At 36.7% G+C, this 27,542-nt stretch overlaps 2 protein-coding genes across 4 annotated transcripts in view; one reads left to right on the plus strand and one right to left on the minus strand.

Moving 5' to 3' along the window:
• LOC128886043 (uncharacterized) lies at positions 1–27,014 on the minus strand. 3 transcript variants are annotated; one of them, XM_054140574.1, is made up of 3 exons: positions 26,739–27,014; positions 3,564–3,650; positions 1–2,054 (listed from the first exon to the last, which is right to left on the minus strand). In XM_054140574.1, the coding sequence occupies exons 2-3, from the start codon at positions 3,619–3,621 to the stop codon at positions 1,915–1,917; spliced, it is 198 nt and encodes a 65-aa protein (XP_053996549.1). In that variant the 5' UTR covers positions 3,622–3,650; positions 26,739–27,014; the 3' UTR covers positions 1–1,914. The 3 variants fall into 3 exon arrangements, with proteins under 3 accessions (XP_053996549.1, XP_053996548.1, XP_053996550.1); XM_054140573.1 differs by having other exon boundaries at positions 1–2,060; XM_054140575.1 differs by having other exon boundaries at positions 1–2,060; positions 3,503–3,650.
• The window catches only part of LOC128886042 (uncharacterized), a 107,951-nt gene continuing 97,123 nt past the window's right edge, over positions 16,715–27,542 (plus strand). The window contains exon 1 of the mRNA XM_054140570.1: positions 16,715–16,869. The gene's annotated coding sequence lies outside the window, so the exon portion shown is untranslated. The remainder of the gene's footprint in view (positions 16,870–27,542) is intronic.

Raw genomic sequence — 27,542 nt, forward strand, 5'->3', positions numbered from 1 at the left:
AACGAGTTGAGTTAACTGTATTTTCGTTTTTCGTGTTGTATACTTTAGAGATGGGCAACATTGTTAGGTACAAATTTTGTGTAATGTAGAAAAGGGAAAGTTTTGTCAGTCATTCGTTAAAAGTATGTATTTAAATTATGAAAGGGAATTATATTTTATGTTCAATGGATTATTATACTGTGCTTTTGTCTGTTGGAAATTATAGGAATACAATTTTGTTCATCTCTATTTTCTCGTTCTTGATTGCTCTGAATAAACCGAGAGGATATTTATAAAATTGGTTTTAGACAGTGCTTTTGCGCAAGTTTCTGCGCTCGTCGTTCTTAAGATTAGTGTCGATTTAATTGCACAGAATGTTTTTAAAATGCTTCAGAAAGAAACACGAACGTTACGTTCAACATACGTACAGGAGGAATATCGAGTGAAGCAATTGTTTACCACACAAGAAAATACTTTAGAAAGTCCAGAATATATAGAAAACAAATCATTGCTTTAAAATATAAAGATCATATGGCATTCATATTATAATACATCGAAATGTGCATAATATATCTCCAAAGTGACAAATTACACTGCATCATCTTTACATTTTGAAACACTAAATGGTGCCCGCGTATTTTACATTCTGAAGTACTGCACTGATAGGTGCACCTCCTATTCTGAAGTATCTTAATGTACGCTGAGTATTCTTTACAACAATGAAACCGTGACAGCATTTTAAAAGCACCCAACACAAACGATGTGTTCGTCGAAACATTTCTCACTTAACGTTAGCGGTACAATTTTCGCGTCGGAAGCCCGTTAACTCTTTCTCGAAATTGTTCTTTCTCGGTGTGCGTAACAGGTAGACGAAAAGATCACGTTCGATCGAGCGAGATGACGTCGCCGTGCGTCCGAATCCTATCGCCATCAATACTGGTCGCATTTTCACATCAGGGTACTTCGGTTAATCGGATTTTGATCTCACGGTCTCTCGACCACTCGAAATCCTGTTTACCGGGGCGTCGAGGCAATAGACTCCCTCGTTTACACAGGAAAGATGTTGAGATGATAAAAAAAAGTGTAACAGAAATGCAAAAAGTGTAATAGATTGAAACGGTCTACGCACTCTTATTAAAATGCGGAACAGAATAGATTGATTTTCGGTTAAAGAAATAGCCTGAATGCTAAATGACCGGTTAGTCAGAATAAAATTACAAAGATCGTGTTCCTTAGGGAGTACCAATCGTTTCTGATGCTGCATTGCTCATCGAACAATGTAGCACAGGCAATCTATACATTCTTTTCACACGAGTAAGAATTTCATCTCTCTCCAGAGATGAGTCAGAAAAAAATCTCAGAAACATAGAATATATGTGCCTTCAAGGAGTAGCAATCATTCCTACTGTGTCATTAACCAATGACCGACCATGTTAATTTGCCGAGTGTCTAGAAGTGTTCGGGGTAAAGGGACTTTGCCACTCGCTCTACCCAACACATAGTAGTAAGATATCACAAAATCACGAACATGTGAAACTTAAGTAGTTGTTCGATCGCTGTAATATTTCACTCGCTCTCGTCACTCTTACGTTTCTCTTTGACTTTCCTTGTCGCGCGATAGACTTTTGACGCGAGTGAATCTGATTCAACGACAACTTAACGTGGGTACCGATCCAATATTTTTCCACCCAAAATAAGAGAATTTAGCTCATCTCTGAAGGAGAATCTTTGTTAGGAAGAAGGAGACGGTCGATTTTTCGTTGGCACGAAACGTCAGGTCGCTCGAGCTGAAACGGAGTAATTAGTCACAGTTGAGCGTTAGACGGTGATATAGTACGCCCTCGGCTTGCCTCTTGTGGTCGTGGGGCTGAAGAAGACGCCTGGCGTCGTGGGCGAGTAGGACCAGGAGGCCCAGGAGGGCGGCGGTAGCGTGCGTCAGGAGACGTAGTATCCCTCGTTCCGTTTGCGACACTTTTCGCGGGCGATGTAGCACAGGGCGATGGTGATCAATATAGCGATGGTGATCCCCATGCCGATACTGATCCATATGATCTCCTCGTTTATACCACTGTAGCCTTTCCCTGAAAGCATGCTGGATTTATCTTGTAATCGCTACCTTACACCGAGCCTGCGAGCAACGCGAGCAACGATGTGAAATTAGAGATCTCTTTATGCCTCCGCAGGATTCCAGCCGGAGCAGCTAACTATGTACAGTGGGTGTAGAATGTATTCGTACATCGATCAATTTCCCAAACAAACTTTTCTGTGAAATTGTAGTTTATTAACTCTTTTCTTTATAATCAATGATATTCTACATATTCTCGGAAATCTCGAGAATATAGTTCAAACAACAGTTACTAGTTTATATAATTTGCGATATTAACAAGGAAACAAGAAAAATTGGTAGAAATACAGAAGCAACAAGTATTCGCACGGTTCTTATGAAGAACAATTTACAATAGAATTTGTAACATAAGCGCGTCAGTTTATTGCTTCGTGGGAATTAGAAAATATTAAATTTCTAGTAAAAAGAGACTTAAAAAATGCTCTAATAAAGGAATGAAAGAAGATCCTACTAATTTAATGCCTAGGAGAGTTGTAGTAATTATAAAATCAAAAGGAAATCCCACGAAGTATTAATTATTTATAAATTAATGTAAATTTCTTTTTTTTTAAATGCAATTTTAAAAATTTAACACTTGTACGAATACTTATTGTTTCTGTATTTCTATTGATTTATTGTTTTTTCTTGTTGATTTCTCACTTATACAAAATACCTAATCTTTTCGTATTGTATCTATTCTAGAGATTTCCAAGAATATGTAGAATATTATTATTTATAAAAAAAAGTTAATAAATTACAATTTCACATAGTTTCTTTGAAAATTGATCGGTGTACCAATACTTTCTACATCCACTGTATGTTAAGCCTCTCTGGTGTTAGATCAACCCCAGAATGCAGATTCTAGTCTGGCTCGAAACTTCAGCAATTTGAACTCTGAGGGATCGCCCCTAGTCAGCGTCCGAATGGAAATGAAGGCTGAAGGTGATTTCATTCGAATCTGGGGTCGACGAACTTACAACCAGGAGTAATCATTTAAGCTCTACGATTAGGAGTCAGTTCAGGGAATCATAACAATTGAGCCGTTCACTGCGCAAATCACTCCACTTTTTGAAAAATCTTTAATTTAAGTATCGAAGCACTTGGTATAGTCAACTTTTTATTGTTATAACAATTCATTTCATGAATAATACAGATTAACACCATTAAACGACAAAATTTGTAGGCCATTGAATAATAAATCATTTATTTCAGAACTCATTATGATCGCATTTTCCAACTTTTTGTTTTATGGAGTTTGTCGATTACTGCAATGAACGGCTTAATTGAGACTAGGATAAGTGTTTGAATGTTTCCTTTGAAATATTTTCCTTTGAAATCGTCATTGGCATTATTTGCCATTGGAAATATGCATGTATTGATATTACTTTATAGGATGTTGTTTAACGAATGGCAACCCACGCAACGAACATTCGGTGTTGCACATTAGCACACATAACAACGATATCCCTGTTTACATTACCATTATAATGGGAACTGTAAATCCCGACTTTTCCAGCAACCCGTCCACCCACCGGCATTTTTCTTGTTTTGCTTCCCGCCTTGCCACCTGAAACAATTCATCCTTTGTATTTGCTTTGTTTGGGAAAATATATATCGCTGTTCTATGGAAGAAATGTATTTTACATATGCAAGCACATGGAAGCACTCTCTGTGGTATCTAGATACTGGAGTCCGGTGAACGAAACGTGGTAATTTATCTTGTATAAAAAAGTCCGGCTTAAATTGCTCAATTTAGATTCGCGCATTATCTGACCACGGGTACACTTCTTACGTTACCGATAAGGAAATCGTTTAAATCCTGCAACCTACATACGTAATTCCACCCTTGATTTTATTCCAACAGTGTTCCATTGCAACAGTCTCTGGCCGTGACACGCAAATTTATTCCGCGACCAAGCTGTTTAATTCAAAGTTTAATTCAGAGCGTTAACGGGAACCAATTTTCCGGACGAAGAGGAGATAAAGCGAATGCATGTTGAGCACGAATCGATTTAGGAAAATGCCCCTTTCGAGGGTCTCGTCGTTCTTTAAAGTGCGTTAAAGGAGAAATGTGAGATGTGTTCAATTTAGTTCGAGGATAAATCATTCTCGAGTTAAAAGCGTGGTACATACTCCGCTTGGTGTATTTAAAACAAACATAACGCGTGTAGTCCAGAGAAGCATAGTTTACTTCATCCACATTTCGATATTTTAGTGGAGTCTTTCTATGAAAGGAATAACATAAATAAAATACGTATCAATTTAGAAAAATAAGTCTGTTAGTGTACTAATAATAATAATACGCTTCTATTGTACCAATATTTAACTCAGTTCTTTCTTCAAAGGAAAGTAAATTAATATTCTATATTAATACACACTGGGTAGAAGCAATAAATTATGGAGAATATCGTTCGGTTGTTTCTCGTTCTGCAAGTTGTTCAATCTGTGAGAAAAGTGTTTACACGAGAATATTAATTTCTGATCGGGAAGAGTTAGAATTGAAAACGGGCGAGCGGGGGTGTATTTAATTCATCAACGTGAACACGCGAACAGAAACATAAAACGTGCAACGAGGTTTTAAGGTTCATGCATTTTCAGTGGCTTTCTACGCGATCGATACCCAATTCGAGATTTATTGGCGTTGTATGTAAATACGTGTTATTTATGAGTTTATATTCCTACGAAGAATTGCATCCTCTTATGAATTATGTCCCTTGCAAAACTGTGTTCTATTCGAAAGTGGTCGGTTACTTTTTATTATCTTTCACGTTCATATATATATATTGGACATTGTGCATTGTATACAGAGCATTCTTCTTTAGTTTGTGTATTCTATTCATGGTGGATTCTTTATTCTTTGGACAGAGAACTTTACCTTCTTTGACCTAAATTTTAACGTTAAAAGAATTTTGGCATTGATAGATAGGTATTGCATAGATAGATAGATTTGAAATAGATCTTTTTGTACTTTTGAAGGGAGTTATTGCTGTAGCTATGCATCAAAAAACAAAGAAGTATAAAATACAGACTGTCTAAAAGGATTAGCGATTAATTATTATAAGTATTAGGTTGTCCCAAAAGTTTCTTTCGCTTTATTAATAAGTAATACATGCACAATAGTTTATGTTTTATGTTACATTACTGACTTGTCCACGATTCATTTCGCTCCATTACTGTTACAACATGAATATATATGAAATTAGATTGTTTATTTATATAAACACGACCATATAAACTAATTGAGTGCAACTCGCAAAAGAAACTTTCGGGACAACCTAATATCTATTCTAGAGATTTCCGAGAATATGTAGAATGTCATTGTTTATAAAAAATAAGTTAATAAATTACAATTTTACACAGTTTTATTGGAAATTGATCGGTGTACGAATACTTTCTGCACCCACTGTAGTTAACTGTAACGTCATTTATCGAGTTTCCACATTCAAATTGAAAACGTATCCAGCGGGGCATGGAAACGAGCAATCGATCGGTCGCTACAATCGATATTTTATTCAATGTGGAGTTGCTGGTTCGTGTGTACGTAACTTTGCAAGAGCACCGCCAGGAGGCGTACTTCGAAACACAATGCTGTGGTAAAACGCGAACTATTTGTCAAACTACTTTGCGCGTGAAACAGTAGCTTAGAGCAAAAGTTTACCCTATTTCATTTTGTATACTTGTGCTGTTACAAAAATTAAGACATTTACGCCGATTATTTCATACGAATCAGAAGAATCAACGAATTATTATTCTCGTAGAAATACACGGTGTAAGAAAGATAGGTGGGCCGACTCTATCCCCGCTCCTGTGATCTTAAAGAAATATTTACTTGTCTCTCCTGCAGAGGGTATTAGTGTAACATGTGAAAAATATCACGTTTACTTCGTTTACAAGTAAATATTTCTTTAAGATCACAGCAATTTTGTGGTGGGGGTAGCGTAGTCGGTCCACCTATCTTTCTTACACCGTGTAGAAATATCAAAGGATAATCGAGTAACAGCCATAAGTGTGAACAAAGCATGAAACTCTGTATTTGTATTTGTATTTTCCTTATACGACAACCTTCGTGTGCTTGACCTCAGATGTGAATTCGGTCACGCGTATCAACGACTCGAATCCAGGTATAAAATTCCAAGACGATAAACATTTTGTCAATAATGGAAACCCATGTGGGGAGGTTGGGGATTACCACCTCCCACCCAGCGGGCAAATTTGTCACGTATTAAGACACGGGGTCGTCATTCGTTCCGTGGGAGCCGGAGTGGTAAGACGTGACGAGTGATCGCTGCACGTGAAAGATTACATTCGCGTATTCATACTTTACCTGTTGCTGACTGCTTCTAATAGCCACTAGTGCCACTCATAATGATTGCTTTCGCGAGTTAGTAACACAGTTTTCATTAAATTCGATTAATATCGCGAGAAAAGCTGAATTATTTTCGCGCATTTTTTGGGGCCTTTTTTTTCAAGAACATTGACGGAAGAGTACGTATTCCAGCATTGAACAAGTATCTTTTGGGACATATTTCGAATTAATTTGGGCCTTTTGGGGAAACTATTGCTTTGATTTCGAAACTTTTGTTTTAAATTTTTCATTTTCTTTGTGTTATAGATCTTTGGTTGGAATTCTGGGAAGATGTTCGAAGGACACTACGAATAGAAGAACGAATATTCTGCAATGTACGAAAATTAATAAAAATTTGATCGAACGTAACAGAGAGGTGACATTTATATATATTTTTAATATTGATTTCATTTTTCAATTTAACATTGATTTCATTTAGCCAAAATTAATTTTACAAATTTGTGTAAATTGCAAGCTTGATATACGATTTGGCAATTGATTACTGTCGAGATTGAAACGAGGAATATTGGAATCGAACTTTTTCCGGTTCGTTCCGTGAAACAATTCAAATGGCAGAGTTAGATGTTCGTGACATTGGAATAGTTTCATTTTACTGAATTTCGGTCGCGAGTACAAATTTCTTGGTGTGATTTATACACGAATTGAATTTCAAAATGTCGCGATTATGTTTATGTATACTAATTGATGCAAGTTCGAATACGATTAATGGCATAATTAATCATTTTCTTGTTATAAGAAAATAATTAATAAAATAATTTCGGGTTTTTCTATTTTTATTATTTATTACAAAATTCGTACTTCTAAAAAATGAGACAATACGAATCAGAAATTAACTGATACTTTCTTGTTTTTGAGTAACTAAAGAACTTTGATTTTTGCGATAAATTTTCTGAACATTTATAAGAGTCATTAAATATTTTAGAGTATAATTTGATAATTAACAACTTTAATGAAACAACTCTTTAATATAACGTTTCTCAAATTAACCAATTAGTTTTTGACAATTGAATTCATTATTATATTCAATTCAAATAAGATGTTTTATTTTATTTGAATTTATTTAAACAAAATTGCTTCGAACAATCTGTTCTGAGACAAAGAACATTCATTTAAATAATATATTTTGTCAGAAACTTATGTTCCTTGAATAATATTACATTTTCACAGCACTTCCTTGTAACAAAGAGTATTACATCAGCAAATTTAACGGAAAATCAGTGTTTACGTTTACAAACACTCGATGAAAAAAAAAGCCACTCCCGTCCTCTTTAACCAGCTTTCCTTTCAGAGAATTTTACGACCGCGCGCAATGCGGTCGGTAGAGCCAATGTTTATTGCGTGGAGTTTGTTGCTTTTCGAGGCTTAGTGGCCTTGACTAGATGCTCGTTTACACTTTAGGCTTACGCGAGATAGAGTCAGTGTTTACTGCGTGTACTCTAGTATCTCCAGAGCATTGGGGCTCTTGTTCTTTATTTTGCTTCGCGTGGATAGAGTCAGTGTTGCTCGCGTGCTGCGATCTTTGCTCGGAATAATTTATATTATTTTTTTTCTTCGCCATCTTTTAAATTCGTTACGATATTAGAGTCAGCGCGTACTCTCTTGAGCGGCGCTCTACGCACGAAAAATGTAAGTATATCTAATTCCCGGTTTAAGGGTACATTTCACTGTGAACGCACAAAAAAGCATATTTTCAATCATTTTTTTCTCAGGAACTGTTGCATAAAATTGAATGAATGTTTCTCCCCCTTACAGGTATGATTAAGGAAAGTAAATAAAAAAGTATTTTGTCATTTATTTACAAAATAGTATCCATGCGTGCAAAAAAAAAGTTATCCGCTGGCGCAGGTGATTTTGGCTCGAAAATCGAAAAAGTTTATTAAACTATGTCGTCATACCTATCGTCGGAACCTTCAAGTAGTTGATATTTCGATTTTTACTTATAATTTCACCTGATTTACGGTACAAAAAAAGTGTTTTCTTTCTCTCTTTCTTTCACAAGAAACGCTGCCATTTTGTTTATTTTCGATGAAATAAATTAGCGGAGGTTCCGACCACAGGTGTGACGACATAGTTCAATAAACTTGTTGAATTTTCTGTTTCAAATCACCTGTGCCAGCGGATAACTTTTTTTGCACACATGCATACTATTTTGTAAATAAATGACGAAATATTTTTTATCAAAAACAAATTTTTTTATTTACTTTCCTTAATCATACCTTTAAGGGGAAAAACATTCATTCAATTTTATGCAATAGTTCCTGAGACAAAAATTATTGATAATATGCTTTTTTTTGTGCGTTCACAGTGAAATGCCCTCCCTTAATTAAATACAAAATTCAATTGTATCTTTAAGAAACAGTTTCTCATGTTTTGCGTTCTTTGTCTTTACAGACTTCTCCCCATCGTCACTAACGGCCTAGCAGAACTTACTCCGAAGACTTCGCAGATGACTTGGACGACTTCAGCTGAGCATCCGCGATTCGTCCAGCAACGAGGTTCATCGCAGAGATCCACGATCGAATTCTAGGATCGGTGAGTCGCATGCAATTTATGTTCCTCCGGACCCCAATCATGTCGTAGGACGAAAGGTCCGAATCGACACGGGTGACTGGTTGTATACGTAGTATTTGACGAGTACAGTGACCGCGGGTATACATTGCACAGCATACTCGCGAGTAGTAACATTCTTGTGATATTTATTAGAGTAGGCTAGGATCTTCTTGTACACCGCGTTTTTTTTTGTTAATAAACTAGAGTTCCTTAATGCTATACATTATTCTTGACACGAATATGAATGGTTAGAAGTTTATTGATATTTATAAAGTAAAGATCTATATGGACACTTTTAGTTGAAAAGATATCCTGTAAATGTTAGCACATTCATGGGATACAATAATATTTATTGCCGAAAATAAATTCTTTTGTTTGGTTATCACTTAGTATGATTAGGATCATCATATAATGATTAAAGTTAAATTTTAATATATATAGCTTTACAACTTGTAAGCTATATATTCAAATATAATTTTGATGATAGAGTTCAAGTACACGTTCTTTGCGTTGAAATGTTTTCTATATGTACAAGAAGGACGCTTCGCGATAGGTCGATTCCTGCGTCGAAGCAATGTGCTTTGTACCCTTTTGTATTTAAAAAATATACTTTGACAATGGAATCACCTGATAGGAGATCAATATGCATCTGAAATTTTCAAGATAAAATATATTATTATAAAAACTTATTCTCAGTCATTTTTTTATGAACAAATCGATTTTTATTAGCCATTTTTCTTGATAAATTAATCAAATTCAATTAGTCATTTTTCTTAATAATTAACTTTCTCAATATTAATGCATGCTCAGTTTTCACTTTTAAATTCGTATAAATGAGAAGTCGAGTCACTTTTATATTGCATATGAAATAAAAAGGAAACGATGCTAGCACGCTTAGATTTTACTAATTGCTCTTTCTAGATCAGGATTTTCAGGTTTAACCCTTCCGTGTTCTTTGTCTGAACTCATTCACGTGCCCAGGTGCTACTTGGGTGAGCGAAGGCAATGGACACGATGACTTAGTTTATAAAATTTATAATGATAATATGTGTGGCGACTGACTCTGCGCTAGCGTATCGTGCACGACGTATTTTCCACATGTGTGTGTGTGTGTGGTTAGGCTGTGGAATTGCGTCGGTTGAAAAATTCATTATAATATTCCAATTTATTATTACCTATTGCAATAACTTAAAAATTGATACTTTTATTTATCACGAATTACCTGCGACGATTGTTTGCATTTCCATTTTCGTAGTCTTTTGTATAAACAATAATCTTTATAAATGCTAATGTATTTAAAGTAGCTTTTCAATTGTACATATCAGAATCATAAACTGGCGATATATGTGCTATATACGATTATGAATAATTTCATTATATCATAGTAGTACATAAAAATATTTCTATATACAAGTTACCTATACGCAATGGTCGCTAGCCTTTGTCAGTCGATTTCAGGAACTGGTACGTACCTTTAGAGTGTGAATGTTCTGTATGGTACCCTCGGGTGTCGGAGGTGTCCCGGGACATCTCCCTAGTTTAGGTCGTGCTCGAGAGCCTTGAATGAGAATCGTGGAGCGTGTGTGTTTGTGTGATTGATTTGCCTTTTTTAAATATAGCGTTAGGTAGGTAGGTAACTTTCTTCTGGTGTGTATGTTAAATCTAAGTAGGTAGGGTCCAGGGCAAATCTCGTCACTTTTAGTTTGGGTAGACGCGTACGTGATGGATCTGCACCTGTAGGTGGATTTGAGGAGTCGTTGCGATGACGATGCAAACGGAGCTTCTGTCCGTTTGTTTCGGAATTTGCTCTCGATTCTTCAGGTCTCGACTCTTTGAGTCGTTGCTTCGCGGTCGCGGTCGTGATCAGTAAGACTCCTTCGAAACGCTCGTTCCCTCGAGGTTCTAGACGTGTGGTTCATCGAATTGTTGAACGTCCACGTATCGCACGGAACCTCGAACCTAGATGTAAGTTTCAGGTGGGACAATGCCGTCCGAAGAAAGAAGAGGCTGTAAGCTGAAGAGGCCCTGACAAACTGTTGCAAGAAAGGGCTGCAACGAATGGCTCTCCATTCAAAGAAAGCTTCAAAGAAGTTATCTTTGGATGGGGTGCCATTATTGTTACTACTTTTGTCACTGTACTCGCCTGTAGTTGTTGTAGTAGTAGTTTATTTAACAGGTTCAACGTGGGAGTTCATCATACTGTGTCAATTGGGCCAATCGCGTTTTGAATTAGAGTCACGAAAAGAAAATAGGATTGCAATTTTATTGATTAGAATTTTCGCGATTTCTTTCAGAGTAGTGTTGCGAATAAATATCAACCGCGGTTTTGCATTTAGTGTTGCGTGTATAATGAATACTGCTCGCGTCCGATTTGAAGTAATTTTTAGTGTCCATTTAGCTTTTGATTAGAATTTTCGCGATTTCTTTCAGGGTAGTGTTGCGAATAGATACCAACCGCGAGTGCCATTAGAGTTGCGAATATAATGAATCGCACGCGGTTAAAAGTAAATTCACGCGTTTTGTATTAGAATTGCGACATACAACGAGCCCAAATCTGACACTGACAAGCAGCTGAAGTAGCTGCACATGGTGCGATCACCTGCAGCCTGAGATGGCTGCACTCATCGTTTATTAGAATTAGGATTTTTGAATAAGTATTTTTCGCGTTTGCTTTCAGGGTAGCGTTGCGAATAAATGCCAACCGCGATTGCATTTAGTATTGCGTGTGATGAGTCGCGTTCGATTTGCAGTAGTTTTTATATTTTGAAATAGAATATTTCGCGATTTCTTTCAGGGTAGAGTTCCGAATAAGATCAATCGCGATTTGCTGTTAGTGTTGCGCTTCATACTGAACGCGTTCGATTTTTAAAGTAGATTTTTAGATTCCAGTTAGGATCTTGTGTTTGGCCCACTCCGTGAGTGGGTCATGTTTCTTTTTCAGCGCCCCAAAATGGATATTTTTTTATTAATCGAGTGTTTGTGAAAATATTGCTGATTTGCATACAAATTATAGTATCCTTTTTTTTCATACCGATGAAAGATTAATTTTACAATTTTTGAGAAATTTAAATTTTTGGACGGAATGATTGATGATATCCATATTTGATATGCTTAAAACTTGATTTAATTTTTAATTTATGAATTGATTTTAATTGGTTATAGAAGAAGTGTTATAATAGGGACTGTTTATTAGAGTTCTTTTTTTTCTTTTAATTTCAACGGGATTATTTTTCATACTTAACAAAGTAGAGTGCATTTTCTTAAAAATGTTCGAAAGACTTCGCATCAGTCAAAGCTTGCTCGCGAATCTTTTTCGAATCTTCACTTTGATTATAAATTATAAGCTTGCATCGATAAAGTATCCATATACATTACAATCAGATAATTTATATCAATCATAGATTCACGTTAATTTCTTATTGTTCTTCTTTGTATGGGAGTACCTTACATTTCAGTTCAGTAAAATATAATTACCCCAATTTATTCAATAATTTAATATATACTATTTGGTATCTATCAAGAGTAGAAATACAAATAATTAAAGCAGTAAAGTTTCCAAAATCATTTTTTCACTTTTTTCTCTTTTCATTTTTGGCACTAACAATGAAATAAAAGTAAATTCTCGTTAAAATTAAATTACTTAATAGCCAAGTGATCCGAATTCTTCACCTTTTTCGATTTTCGATTAAGTCAAAGTATTAATTTTTGTAAAATTCATTCAATGATTTCAATTTAAATTAACTTTAAATATTTATTTTGTTTACATGTTAACATGTTTCCAGTCCAGGTGACAATTTTTCGAATTTTTTTTTTAACGAATCCACTAATTCAAAAACAAAGTTTCTGTTACAGATCATTTATCCAGATTTTCACAACTTGACAAAATCTGAAATGGAATCCGAAAGATAGAAAAGTGAAGTTCAATAGTGTCTGAAGGAAATGGATGATGAAAGATAGCAAAAAATATGAGACTTAAGTTCCATCGATTTTGGACAACCATATTGTATCGAATTCTTTATAATATTTTTGATACTGTATTTTCTTTCTGTTGCAGAAACCAAGGGTCCTTTACGATAACACATTTTGTTTCCCCGTATTCTCCAACATGTTTATATTTCAATTGTAATATTGTTATTTTGTGTGACTAATAACCTCATAAACATGTTTCTTTTACAGGCATCAGGACTCCTTCATGCAAACATATTCGATTTTCCCTGTTTTCTAACAGTTTTATTTCAGCTCTGAAATTTTTCTTTTGTATGACTACTAACTCCATAAACAAGTTCTTACAGATGTTGCCGATATTTTGCAGATTCATACTTGTTCACTACAATTAACGTGTATAGTTGATTAAATACTCGTCCATTATGATTCGCTTGTAGTGTTTTCGATACTTAGTCAGGCAGGATGTAAATAATAAAATAAGAGTTTAGATAGGTGGTCAATATTAGTTTTAAAGAATGGAAATGAATTCATCATGTGTATCGACCAGTCGATGTGTTTGGACAGGTTATGACTTCTATACAATTTCGAGTTTAGATCGTCATATTCATCATTGAAGGATGTTAGTGTGTTCATGTTGGATTAATGCTGTCATTAATTCTGTCATGGTTAGAATTCTGTCATCTAGAATAACATATTGTTATTCTATAGTGTTTGTGTAGGTTCTTCTAAAAATTGCCGTTATTGGTAGCAATAACAGAATTCTCCATAAAAAGAGGTTAGATGTTGGGTTAGGGCGGGTCCCCATTCGCAGCAACCTCCACGTGGTGGGACCTGGAAATCGATATTATTTCAAATGAAATTAGTAATCGTATTAGGCGCGGTAGTATAATACAATTATTAATTTCATTGTAAATAGTATCAGCAAATGGCTGTCATATTTCTCGACTCTTTTATCGTAGAAGGAGCACGTTTGGAAAGGTTGAGTTTCATTATTTATAGCATCATCAGTTTATTTCCATAAATAGAGGACCATTTGGACGAATAGCTTCACGAATAATGAACGTATACTGTGAAAATCTTCATCACGGTTTGTTCATCAGAAATTCATTTAAACTCGTGTTGCATTAATTGTGGAATTCCTTGTATCATCATTTATTTAAATAAATAAGTAGAAAATAGAAGACCATATGAATAACTCCAATAATGGTGAACGTTTACTCTGAAAATCTTCATCAGGCATTCATTCGCAGTACTGTTGCATTAATTAATACAGGATTCCCACTGCGTCTGTTATTTGGTTCATACTTCTCAATTATCCAAGAACGTGATCTTCTGAGTATTTTAATCAATACATTTTCCGAGTTCCTTCATTTCCGACGTTCGATCTTTTCGCTTTAATTGTGATTTCGTTTGAGAATTCGAAACAGAGTGCAATTCGAATCATCTTTTATTCTATGAAATTCTTCTTTCCAAATTGACAGGTTAAAAGACGCGCAAATATTTTCGAGATCGAAGTGCCAACTTTGTCGATCCTTTTAGGTGTTCAAATATTTCCACTTCAATCAATTCCAGTATTTTAAACTCTTGAGGGATATTGACACATGTGTGTACGTTTGTACAGTACCTTTTAGAATGAAAAAAATACACAATGTTAAAATGAGTACAGTATTACTCTACATCCTGTATATTCTTATTGCATTTCAAATAAAACGAACTATTTATTTTCATAAATAATGGACAAATTTGTGTTGTAAAAAAAAACACAAAACTTGAAATTCATCGTGATTAAAAAAAACAAACAAAACATACCAATATTTGTATTTATTTTATCATTGAACCAGAAGAAAATTAAAATTTTTTCGAAGTATGCTAGCGAGATGATTTATTGGAGCGACCAGATAGTTTTTGCAATCTTCAGATCAGTTCGAATCGAGGTATCTGCCGTGTATAAGCGGCGAGACTTTTTGCGATTGGCCTATAAAAAGGGATCCTAAATTTATCCGTTCGCTTGACGTCGACTCAGCTCAGATTTCTCGTCTGAATCCTCCTCGATCACTCGATGCATAGCCGCTAGCCACGAAGTCTCCTTACTGAATCCAATCAGGCCTTAATCGATTTGAACTCTGTTTTTTACCTGGCCAATCTGCCTCGGTATCCTTAAAGGTTTATATCGACCACTTAAAAAGATATTTAATTATAAATCCCAAGGAAAAGTTTGAAAACTTCAACTGGTCTATTTAGTTTGTGTTAACGTTTGCATATTTTTCTATAATTATTCAGTTACATTTAGAATCACAGAGGGAAGTCATGGCGATGTCGCATTGACCCTTTAAAAAATCCCTAATTACAAATTCGAATTTAGAGTTTGAAAATTCAAACTGGTTGATTCGATATTTATTATTGAAAATCAACGCCTATCATGATATTTTTGGAATCACAGGGGTAGAGAAAATAGTCATCTGAATTTATCAGCACAACCGATTCCCTATTCCGATAATTGTCGGCAAAAATAATGGTCGAAATGTTTTTAATAATCGAGTAATTATTAACGTAATACCCCAGCAGTTCAATTATGAAGGATCCTCAGTGATTTATTAACGTAAATAAGCAAAGAATGAAAGCCCCCAATAGAAAGCTGGGTAAATAATGTAGTCTGGTAGCTGTTTACATGGTATGATACTGTCATCCAGTTGTCTTCGCTCGAACGGACGCAACAAGTTAGCTTCGACTCGTTCCAGCTCCCTCCGTGGGGGGATTGGACGTTGGTGCACGCGTTTAGTTACCCTTTTGTTCGTCGCAATTACGCGAGACTTGTGTTCAGTGGCTCGCGAGAGCGGGAATGCTTTTGTTATGGCTCGTGCATTGTCGTGGAAAGGTGTACGCATTCGATATTGTTGCTCTCGGGGGCGAGGAACGCCGCTTTTGCAGCGTTCGACGTTGACTCAGCTGTCATCTATGCGGACGAATGGAAATCGATAACGAAACGTCGATGCTAATGGAATATTCGAATAGGTGGAACGTGGGGGTAAGGCGTTGTCGATTGCTTGCGGTATAATTGCGGAGGCTTGAGGGGAAGACACTTTGGGACGCGTGAGAATCATGGTTATACTCGAGAGTTTCTTTGTCAGTAATGATCGAGTCAATAGAAAATCTGTTTGTCGAGGTTTATTGTATATTCATTAAAGAATAAAAGTAGAAATTTTATTCAGACTTGTTTTTAACGAATTAGCTACATAACGGAGCTATTACATGACAAGACTTTTGAATGACTATTTTATTGGCATATGGAGGTTTTCGGAGGGATTTTCATTGTCTGCGTGATCTACACTGAGGAAGAACGTATGGATTTAATTAGTTGAGAACATTTCCTGGTACAGACATGTCTGTCCACAAATTTTGTGCTAAAGGCCAGATTCTTTTTCTATTGTTCACCATTTTTACAAAAATTGCTATTTGGTATTTAATATAAACCTAACCGAAGCCTAAGAACTCCCCTACTTCAATTAGAGAGTTCGTCGAAAAAGGCTTGTCATGTAATGGCTCCAATATTGCTAATTTCATTCCAAAAATTCTAAACAAAAATTCTAAACAAAAATTATTTTCGCATCGTTCAATAAATGTATAATAAACCTTAGCAAACATATTTTCTGTTGACTCGATAGTTTTCGAAAAAGGAATTGTTGATCATATATCTATAATTTTCTCGCGTCTATTTTCACCTCGTTTTCTTAAAGCGACGAATTGGAGCGGAAGCGGGCCGCGACATAGGACCACCCAGTATAGTCCCTGGCACCTCATGGCTTTTGATTTCAGGAATTTTCTCCGCGTGCCTCGCGAGGAAACGGAGTCTGGGCGTGATTCGTGGTCGAACGGCGGTTGAGGGTGACTTTTTACGGCGACGACGGGAGAATACGTTAGATCAAAGGTCGGTAAACTTTCGGGGGAAGTGGGTCGATTTGCGACGATTTTCGGCTCCGTGACCCATCAAGCAATGTTGAGGAAATTTTATTGGCGGATAGTAAAAAAAGTTTAAACTATTTTTGCGGTCAAAACGTGGAAAATGTAATTAATTTGACTAAAATATTAGAATCCTTAAGAATCTATGTATATAAAAGATATTCAATTTGCTATTCAATTTTTAAGCCTTACGTACCTAGATGAAAGTTTCGAATAAAAGTTTTAATAACCAAAGGATAAAATATTGAATAACCAAGGATAATGAATAAAAGCTTTGGTCCTTTATTTCTCAAATAAAAGTTACAATTTCCACCATATTCTACGTTAAATAAAAAAATGTACCTACTCCTCCGAAAATTCTAGACAAATGGAATTCATGTTTCCACTTAGCTGAATCAAACTTGGAAATCAAAACTTCCCATCGAACAAATTGCCACTCGAAACCCTTTGTTCATCCACACATAAATCGCTGTGCTATCCCCTTGTAATTTTGCCTCTCGTTTTCAGTACAATACCGTCGACGAAATCGAGATAAGTAGAGTTCGACGTTTAACTCGTTCACACGCGAACGAATCGGGAATTGCGCACGAGGTAACGCGAAAGATCATCAATTTCGTTTCACGATTTTCGTCGCGCGCCGACGGTTTCATTTCGAATAAAGTCATGCTTACCTGCCCGTACAAGCGACTTGTTACCTGATGATATTTACGGTCGCATTGATAATTAGTTTAGCACGCAGTCAAATCGACGAATACGCGAGAGAATTGTTCATGAAAGTCGCGCGACTACTTAATTAGCGAGGAATGTTTGAATATGATATCGTCCTATGCATAACCGCGGTCAGCCACATTGTAGCTCCATTCCAATTAGTCTTCCAGCGTGCCATTTGTATTCCTACCATTCAAAATACTTTTAATGATTCGAACGGGACAGGTGAATTAATTAACCAGGTTGTAGGTGAAGTTGTGAACAGGGAAATTAATTGCAAAATTGGGTGACTTTGGGGGCTGTCTTTAAAATTAAAGGTCATAAGATAGGTTTAAAACAATATTATTTTAAGGAGAAAAAAATGAAAAATTGTCTTTTTTTTTAATCCAATGGAATTTAATTAAAATAATGGAATTCTATAAAGATACCATTGAAACACTAACTTTTGGTTGGAAACAAAGAGGGAATAAACCAGTAAAGTACACCATTTTTGCTGACGATTGCACTTTCTTTGTTACTGGAAGAAATATAACTGCCAGCCAACAAATCCTTCAAGACTGCTTAAATAAACTTCAAAAGCTTGATCTACAAACTAGTTACAAATTTTCCGGATGCAAAACAGTTACTGTCTTTTCAAACCAAAAAACAGACCAAAACCAACAGCTACAACTGCACCTAGACCAACACTAACTTATAATGACGAAAACGCCTAAATTTCTTGGTCTAAGCTTCGACAATAAACACACCTGGATCCAATTTTTAAAAAACCTCAGAAGATAAAATATATTAAAAGTCATCGCATCTAAGAATTGGGGAGCAGAATTTCAGATTTTCCACTGAGTCAATTGTTTAAAAAAAAAATTGTTGATTATACCTAAAATTTTTCCTGCCTCTCTTAAAATGGTATCAAAGTGAAATGTTGAAGTTGAAATATAAAATGGCTCCCTGAGTCTGTGAAAGTCTTTCGAGGCGAGATCTTGTTTCCCTTGGCGCCGTTCCACCTTGAGAAAACTTCTTTTCCGTCTATTCTTTGGTCGTGTCAACGCAATCGCTATTCCCAGTCAAAGGATCTCACGATTATAGATCGGTAGTTATTCGCCACTGGCACTTGGTAAAAAAAATTCCACCGATATAATGCTTTCCTCTCTCCCTTTACCTCTGTCCCAACTATTTCGTATATACGCCAATTAAAAGTTTTCCCGATACCACGCTCGCTGAATACCGGGTGACTTGAGGGAAAAGTTGCAGAATTCAGAGGCGAGGGTAATAGTAGATACGAGCAGTTCGGTTTAACACACTTTTACCGATTGTTCGCGAAGCTTCACCTAATTCTTTCCACTTGAACTGTCCGGTTAACGTGGGCTCGATGGACTCTTCGTGCTCCAGTTAATTTTTTTGCATAAAGTATTTAGATCCCACGGATTTTGCTCGTGGAGTTCCACCTAATTTGCTCTGGAATTTTTCCTTTTTTGGCTACTCTGGTAACGTGGGTCGATTGGTCCTTTGCTGAGCGCCAATTAATCTTATGCATAAAATATTCAGTTCGTGTAGTTCAGTTCGTGTAGTTCAGTTCGTATACCTTAGTGGAGTTTTATTTAATTTCTTTTTTAGTACAAATGTTCAAGTGGGAGGGCCTTGATTTATTTTTTTTCTGAATATTTTGGTGTAGAATGTCTAGTTAATTTAGTCACAAAATGCAACATGATGCAAGATAATACGATATGACACATATTCAGTTTACGTAGATGTCTGCCATATTTTATAGAATACCACTTTCTTCTTTAAATTTAAACTGTTCAGTTAAAAGAGCGACTCTTCATGAGGCTTGTGACTACTTTAACATGAAATATCCAGTTAAAATGGGTCAATCGATCCTTCCTTGAGCCCCAATTAAATTTTTTGCCTCAAATATGCAGTCCATATCGATCTACTTATCTTCCACAGAACTTCACCGAATTTCCTTTTGATGAAACAGCAAATCCATTCCACTATCCATGTTTCTTTCGAATTTCAAAAGTATCAAAAAAGACAACTAACCAAAATAATTTGTCCTAGTCTTACTCATATCACACACACACATTCAATCCAACTAATCTTTTCTCCATTCTTCAAACTTCATATATTTTCTTTTCTGCCATTGAAAATCATAAGTTTATAAATTGCAAAAAAAGATAGCAAAGCTAAGGACGACTTAATCATACAAGCTCAAGTGTAGCATGGGTAATAACAGAGATGGGCAAAATCCTAGACTTCGAATAAATCTGAAGTTTGTCGATATGTTTGTCTCGTTTCCTTCTTTGGAAAATTTTCAAAAGAGGAAACGAGACGAACATATCAGCAAACTTCAGATTTACCTAGGCCCTAGACCTTAGGCTTCGAATAAATCTGAAGTTTGTCGATATGTTTGTCTCGTTTCCTTCTTTGGAAAATTTTCAAAAGAGGAAACGAGACGAACATATCAGCAAACTTCAGATTTATTCGAAGCCTAGGGTTTTGCCCATCACTGGGTAATAGAGTATCTACGGTCTGCATACTTCCGATAAAACACAATTTCACTAGAATTGGCCGGACAAATCAAAATAAAACAACTCCATTCGCTCGCGGGCTATTTGAAACAAACAAATTGCTGCCCGACTGAAAATGCCTTTGTCAGCCACAGATGAATCGTGCCCGCACGATGTTTAAAATTTCCGCCCATTGTTTCATCCCGGTGACCAGACGACGATACGAGGATAAGTTGGGTTGACATTTAACGCGATGAAATGCGAGCGAATGGAATTGCACGGGGCGCAAGGTGCAAGATCACCAATTTCGCTTCACAATTTCCCCACCGACCGTTACAGCCAGATGAAGTTAAGCTTACTTGCATAACTTGGCGGATACGCGTTTAAACGTGTCGCGAACATGGTCGTATCCGATCGCGCAACACGTCAATCGAGCGAACTATGAATGTGCGCCAGTCGGAAATCGTATATGGAGGGAGTTTCTCGTACGACGTCGTCAATAATGGAAAACTGACGACGAACTGACTATAGTTGGAGCTGTACTATTATTTTATTAATTTATGTTAGCATTGGGTTTGCTGGAGAATTGTTTATTTTAAGACTTTGGTGTTCTTACGTGTAGTGGAATTCTTAAATGGAGCTGGTGTTAATTAAAACTGGATTGAATTTTGTTAGGAATGCACAGAAATTAGTATGAGAGACTTTTATTGGGCGTAGATGTGCTTTATTGAAATTTGTTTCTAACGGTGAATTTAGTTTTTTTCATTAAATATATTTTCGAAAGGATCATACATGAAATTTTCTTTTCAAAGAAAAAATATAGCACAATTTTTTATAAAGTTTTCGTAAAAGTCTAACAAAAATGGACTTTTTCGAAAACTCTGAAGTTCTTTATACTTCACCAGTTTCCTTTATGTTAGATTTTTCTCCTGGCGGTAGCAAAACTTTTCTAAAGGATGCTTTTAACAGGACTAAAAAATATCAGGATAAAGTGTACTAGTCCGTCATTATATTTCATATTTATTTCCGTGCATTTGACAACCACATAAAAGTATAAATTTAGAAACTAAAATACGTGAATCCAAAATTCATTTCGTATCTAGATTTTATAGTTATATTCAAGATGTTAAGTTTCTTTTTTTTTTTATAAATTGTTGTAATCCCAAATTTAAGTACTTCCAATCGATAAATACTTAACCGACCAATCAGAAATTGTGCCCGAATAAAGTTTCTGCCGGTATAGCAAACTTTGGTTTTCTTCTGATAGCTCGTGAACTTCAACCAACACGTTCGCGGAGCCAAAGGGGTGTCAATGGGGCGTTTGAGGAATATCGATGTCGCGTGTTTCCAAAATTACCGCATTACCGTAGCCACGCCCTTTGACCTCTACCATTTTCTCCCATCGCCACGACGGAAGTTTTATTCTTCGTTCTGGAGCCAAAAACCATTGAACTAGATTTCGGAGGTCCCCCGCAACGAGGGCATTTTGGGAGCAATTAAACGGCTGGGGGAAATATACAGATTCGGTTTACGATCAATGGAAATGCCCAGCCGAGGCGTTGTCTCCCAAACCTAACCAGAGCCGCGCAGTAATCATAATTACTGCTGTTATTTACAAGTGTTTATACTCGAAATACGAATCCATCGTTTCATTTGAATTAGGAAGACAATTTTATTTACCGAAACCTTCGTAAATGCATTAGATGAATAACAAAGAATATTTTCTTATTACAAATTTAGGAGAAAGTATTCTTTGTTTCCTATTACGAAAGACATTTTCTGTTTTTCTCTATATCATAAATTCTTCACGCACGTTAATTCAATAATTTCATTTCTAACGCTGTCAAGATGACTCTGAAATAAAGAGTCTCTCATCGTAAAAAATGCAACAAACATTGCTCGCGTGGGAGTTCGTTATTAGTGTTCACTGTTAATCATGATTCCTGATTACTCATACATAACCAGATTTAAATTTCCAGTCAGATTAGTCTTGCAACTGTTGATTTGTTTTTATAGAATTAGGAGATCTACATTTTCACGAAGATTTTCTCTAAAGAAATACTACGTTAGAATTTGTCTAATATACATTTACATTTACGAATAGGAAAGTGTAGAAACTCTTGTTTCATAAAATTAAAAATATTAATAGTGTACTAGCAAACTATATATACATGTCCTATACATAATAGACGTGTACTGTATACAGATATACATAACATGATCACGGCCTGTGATAACTACGACACCATTTACCGTTATATTAGCATAACAGTGAAGGTTGCACCAGACAGAGCGACGATTGATTGGACTCTGGTCCCATTTCGTTTCCTGCTGTGATACTCTCTCACAATATTCCGTTAGATTTCTACCCCTTCCGCTTCATCCCTAGTTTAAATAGCGTATCGATAGCCCGTCGTGTGCGAAACTCGAGGCGTATCGTTTCTATTGCGGACGAGAACCAGTCATCGGAATGGAAATGCGCCGGAAATACGATTAGTCCCGATTAATCATTCGCTGCGCCGGTTCATTAGGGGGTTACGCGACCGACCGGAAGGGAAAATGGGGATTGGTCGTTTATCCGTGGAAACGGGGCTGAGAAATGCTCGCCATCCCTGACGAGGACGCTGACAATATTTTCTATAGTTTCTGCGTTTATTTTCTCCAGTTCTCGACTGCAATCTTCATCGAATAAATAAAGATTATGGGAGCGATGGCTATTGGGAGCATTTTAATTCCGATTTATCATCGAGGGACGAGAATTTTCCATTTAAGTCTGTCTATCGATTTTTATTGGGTAAGATTAATGGTACTGTTGTAAATATATTTGTTGATAACAGTTTAGAAGAATTGAATTGCGTACTTTATACCATAGTTCTCTTTAAATACAAACAAGGCGTTTTACAGATATTAAAAACGAATCGCTTTCAATATTCATCGTTCATCTCGATTTTTCCATTCATTCCCTAGAGCGTTCAGTTCTTCATTTGATCGTTGAACGTTTCGATTCAATCCACGCTGCTCGTTCGTTGGATTTTCCATCTCGTCGGTTGTTTAATCGCTCGTAAGTAATTTTTTACTTGTTTTATCTACAGTGTTGACGTACGGGGTTTTTCATGTTTACTTGCCATTTCAGAATGAATTGTATACAGAAAATTAATAGGAACGTTTACAATATTCATTTCATTTGATAGTGATTTCAAAATGCCAGTCAGATTGGTCTTTTTATAAAAAAAATTAGGAAATCGACATTCCCTTGAACATTTCCTCTGAAGAAATGATGTTAGCGTAGGGAGTTTAATTTTATAAAATTGAAATAATTCAAAATAATTACAAATTTATATATACATGTATACATATTGCACGTATATATAAATTCATGTGTAACTATATTCATACACATTTATAAAATAACATTGTCCTCCTTTTTCGTTAGATTCTATTCGTTCTCTTCTTAAACTATTATTCGAATCATTGTACTTTTTTAAAATTATTTTCACACCACACCTCGAGATCTCTCTTTCACGCCACCCTGTACGTGAACAGAGTTACCGAAATCCGTCAACGTCAATTTAGAAAGTCGCGAAAAGGCTGTCTGGTTCCACTCTGAAAGGCGACAATGGAAGCTAAGTAGATTTGCTCGACCGTTGATCAGACGCGAAGTGGATCGAATCGAGCAGCGTTGAAGTAGTATGACCCGCGCTCTGATCAGACAAAGTCGCGCAGGTAGACTGGGACCGCGTTCGACCTGTTCGACGTGTACCCTGTAACGAATCGAGATGCATTTGAATTAATTCGGTGCAGCGTCACACCACCAGCGAGCAATTCTGACGTCGACGGTAATTTATATCGCCTTCGCGAACCAGGAAACGGAAATCCACCTAAAACGAACGAAAACGAATCCCAACTCGGAGACGACGATAGTTATCGCGAAACTCCTTTCAAAAGAGAAGAACAAATTCTTTCGAGTGATGAGTATACTGGGTGGGTCATGAATAAAGTGTACAACAATTTTGTTGAGGTACCCGAGAGAGCTAGGAGGTTCATTTGTTAAAAATCGAAGGGTTAATAATTTGATGGTATTTGGATATCTGTACTGGTTTAATAGATTTGCTAAATTTAAACTTTATTAATTTAAACTCTATCAATTTAAGCTTTAATAATTTAAGAGATGTAATTTACTAAATTTAACTAATTTAATAGGTGTGTTAATTTAGTTTTATTGGCTTGAACTCTATTAATTTAGTGTTTTCTATTTTAAAAGATATAGTAATCTGGAAACTAATCAAATTGAACTCGAAGGCTCCTGCGGTTTCAGCTTACCATCGAATTGAGAATTCATAAATGAATTTTACTTTAATAATTAATTACAGCTTGCAACACTTTATATGGCCCACTCTGTGTACCAAGCGTCGTGTAACAATACACGTGTATCATTTTTTAAAAACATTCTGGCCACTGACTCTGAACTCCATCATCCAGAGGTAACTTTTTCTAGTTTATGTTCCACGTCTGGTAACGAAGAGGGATCTTTGCGAAATATCAGTGACAAATCCAACGTCAACGGTTGGGAAACACGATCCTCGTGGAATATACTAGCAGAATACATCCCTCCTAGAGCCAGTTGTGAATAACTATGGAACTGGTGCACCTTTCACATATATCGGTTCGGGAGAAAATGGAATCGTAAATTTTTATGTAACATTCTGCAGTTTACGAGAAAAATTGGGAAAAAAGAGACAACATCGAATTGTGAACACCTAGAAGAATTTTACTTTTATAACTAAATGTTATAAAAGTATGTTATAAACGATAAATTATTATTATTGTACAATAATTCTTTCCTGAATATTAATACACAACAGGCGAAAAGTTTGGGGTCGATAAATAAATCAAAACAAGTAGAAATATTTTAAGAATTTGGGAACACTTTCCAAAATATCCAAGGATATTTTATTTCTAAAGAAATTGATAAGTGAAATATTCTAAATCTTGAAAATTATTTTGCAAATACTAAGTACTGGTCGTTAAATTATTCTTTCATGGGAAAAAATTGCTTTTATAAAAGCAATTCGTGTTAACATCTGGTATGGTAACGATGGACCAGGAACAGAATTTATTAGGACGATCGATTTCGGTACGAATTAGCAAGTGATTCCAAAGATTTGGCCGACAGTATATATGTAGAATAGAGCACCATGACACAGAGCCAAATCGGTCACAGAGATCCTTCTATCGAGAAACATCCCAGCATTTCCATGGCCAGTTGAACCAAGTTGAATGCCATTGAAAGTGTCTGGAGTCTGGACTAATCGCTCGTGTACTCGTCTTCGATAATCCGATTCACGGAAGTTCAAATGTTTGGGAAAATAATGAGGCCAGGACATTTCTGAGAGCTTTTGCCAATAATGGTTGCATAGTAGAGTCAAGAGAGGGAAATATAAATTATTAGTATGTATTTATACAACAGCTTGGTGGTTAATTAACTTTTATAGCAGAGATCCTTTTATGTCTTTCAATTTTGACAAGAAAAATTAAAAATATCGAGTGTTCTGAATAGTCCTAATTCGATGGTGGACTTCTTAGATTTCGATAGAAATAGTAACAGAATTAAGAAAGATTTTTCTTTAACTCGAAGGGAAAGTTCAATGAAGCGTGGTGCAGATATAGAAACCGCAGACTCTGCAGTTACACTCTGTATATCTTTATGAAAGTAGTAGAAAAGTTACAAGAGCTATCTTCTTAACTTAGAGCAAAAGTTCGACGAAGTATGTGAGGGGAGATATGGGAGTATAGGCGTCGCAGTTACGCTCTGTAGATCTCTATAAAACTACTATCGAAATTATTGCGGATGTCCTCTTAAAGTACGGGGTAAATGGGACCAGTAGTTGTTTCAGTTACGCTCTGTAGATGCCAACAAAAATGATAAAAAGACTCCTACAGATATCTCTTTAACGCACAACGGAGGTTCAATGAAGCATGAACCAGGGTAAATAGGTAGATATTTCAGTTACAGTCTGCAGATGTCAATAAAAATAATATAAAGATATCTTTTTAACGTGCAACAAAGATTCAATAAAGTTTATGACATCGAGTAAACAGGTAGACGAATCAGTTAGTCTGTAAATGCCAATAAAGATGGTACAAATATATCTTCCCAACAAGGATTCAAACAAATCCCATACTAAATACTACACACCTACACTCTACGAATCCCTACAAAAATAGTATCAAAACAATCGTGGATATCTTTTCAACGCACATCGAATGTTCCACGAAATATGGCTGGCGCGTAACAGTGGTCCTCGAGCTGTAAATTCGGGTAGCCATAAAGATTGCCCTTGAGCGGTCCTCGCGACACGAGAGAAACTCCCCCGTCTTCCCCTCCACAAATTACATTTCACGTCAAAACGGTGCCATTAATCATTACATTATTCCATGCTCCATCATCGACCAGCCTTCCTCAGCAAACTTATCACTCGAATCCCCCATTCAAGGGCAATCTCTCCGTGTCTATCTTAAGCGTACCCGAAAGGTCAGCGACGAATCGGCGCGAGATCCTCGTGGAAGTAAAATATCACATCCCGAAGTATGAGATCCAGCGAACGATTAGGGAACAGGTACACACCTTGGTGTATTCAAACAAGATTCGTAGCACAGAGGGGACGTCTGGTGTTTGTGGCGGGCGAGAGTCGCCTCTGCGAGTCGGGGGCCCCCAGGTGTCGGAGTGGCTGCTCGTTGGTGGGTCCAAGTCTCTTTGGAGGGGTAGGACCACTCGATCCCACCGAGTGAAACGCGATTTTTTCGTTTGTCAATGTGGTATGCTAGTGCGTTTGGCGGCCTGCGCGCGTTCCTTTCGGAACGAGGCGAACGCGGGTGGTACGCGGTGCCGACTGAACGTCCCCGGCGTCCGCCAGAATGTTGCCGCTTGTCTAATAACGGCGGCGAGAAGCAGCGGGCTGCGCCGAGAGCGGTTGCCACGGCTGACGACAGAGAAACCGCGGGAAGGACAGGGAAAGACCGACTGGGGGGAATGCACGCAGGATCGAGCGAGAGCGGACCTGGAACGCTCTCCGGGAGGGGCGGTTGGGGAAAGGAGAGGGCAGAGGGTGCGTGGAGCTGGTGAATCCAGGAGGAACAGGGATGGAAACAGGAGCGCTAGGGAGGGTTGGGTCGTGTAACGCCCAGTAGCGTGCGACGAATGGAAACGGGCTTGCGATTCTTCGACGAGAGATCTCTTTTGGGTTCGACGTCGAATAGGACGGATTCGGGGCGCAGACTTAATGAACTTTCTTGTTGGTAGTTGTTTAGGAGTTGTAATTAAATCGAAGTCGAGTTTAGGAAGGTTGTTTGAATAGGAATATCACTCTGGGGTTGAGGAGTAACGTGTGAGAATTTTGGTGTTGAATTTTGTTGAAAATTGAGTGTTATT

Source organism: Hylaeus anthracinus, unplaced genomic scaffold, assembly GCF_026225885.1.
Source record: "Hylaeus anthracinus isolate JK02 unplaced genomic scaffold, UHH_iyHylAnth1.0_haploid 11982, whole genome shotgun sequence".
Classification (NCBI taxonomy): Eukaryota; Metazoa; Arthropoda; class Insecta; order Hymenoptera; family Colletidae; genus Hylaeus; species Hylaeus anthracinus.

Bases quoted from the DNA above. Each gene is read 5' to 3' on its own strand.
- LOC128886043 (XM_054140573.1), bottom strand. From the start codon at position 3,621: ATGCCGGTGGGTGGACGGGTTGCTGGAAAAGTCGGGATTTACAGTTCC. The intron at 2,061-3,563 runs GTAATGTAAACA...GCATGCTTTCAG, and splicing joins TTACAGTTCCCATTATAATG to GGAAAGGCTACAGTGGTATA.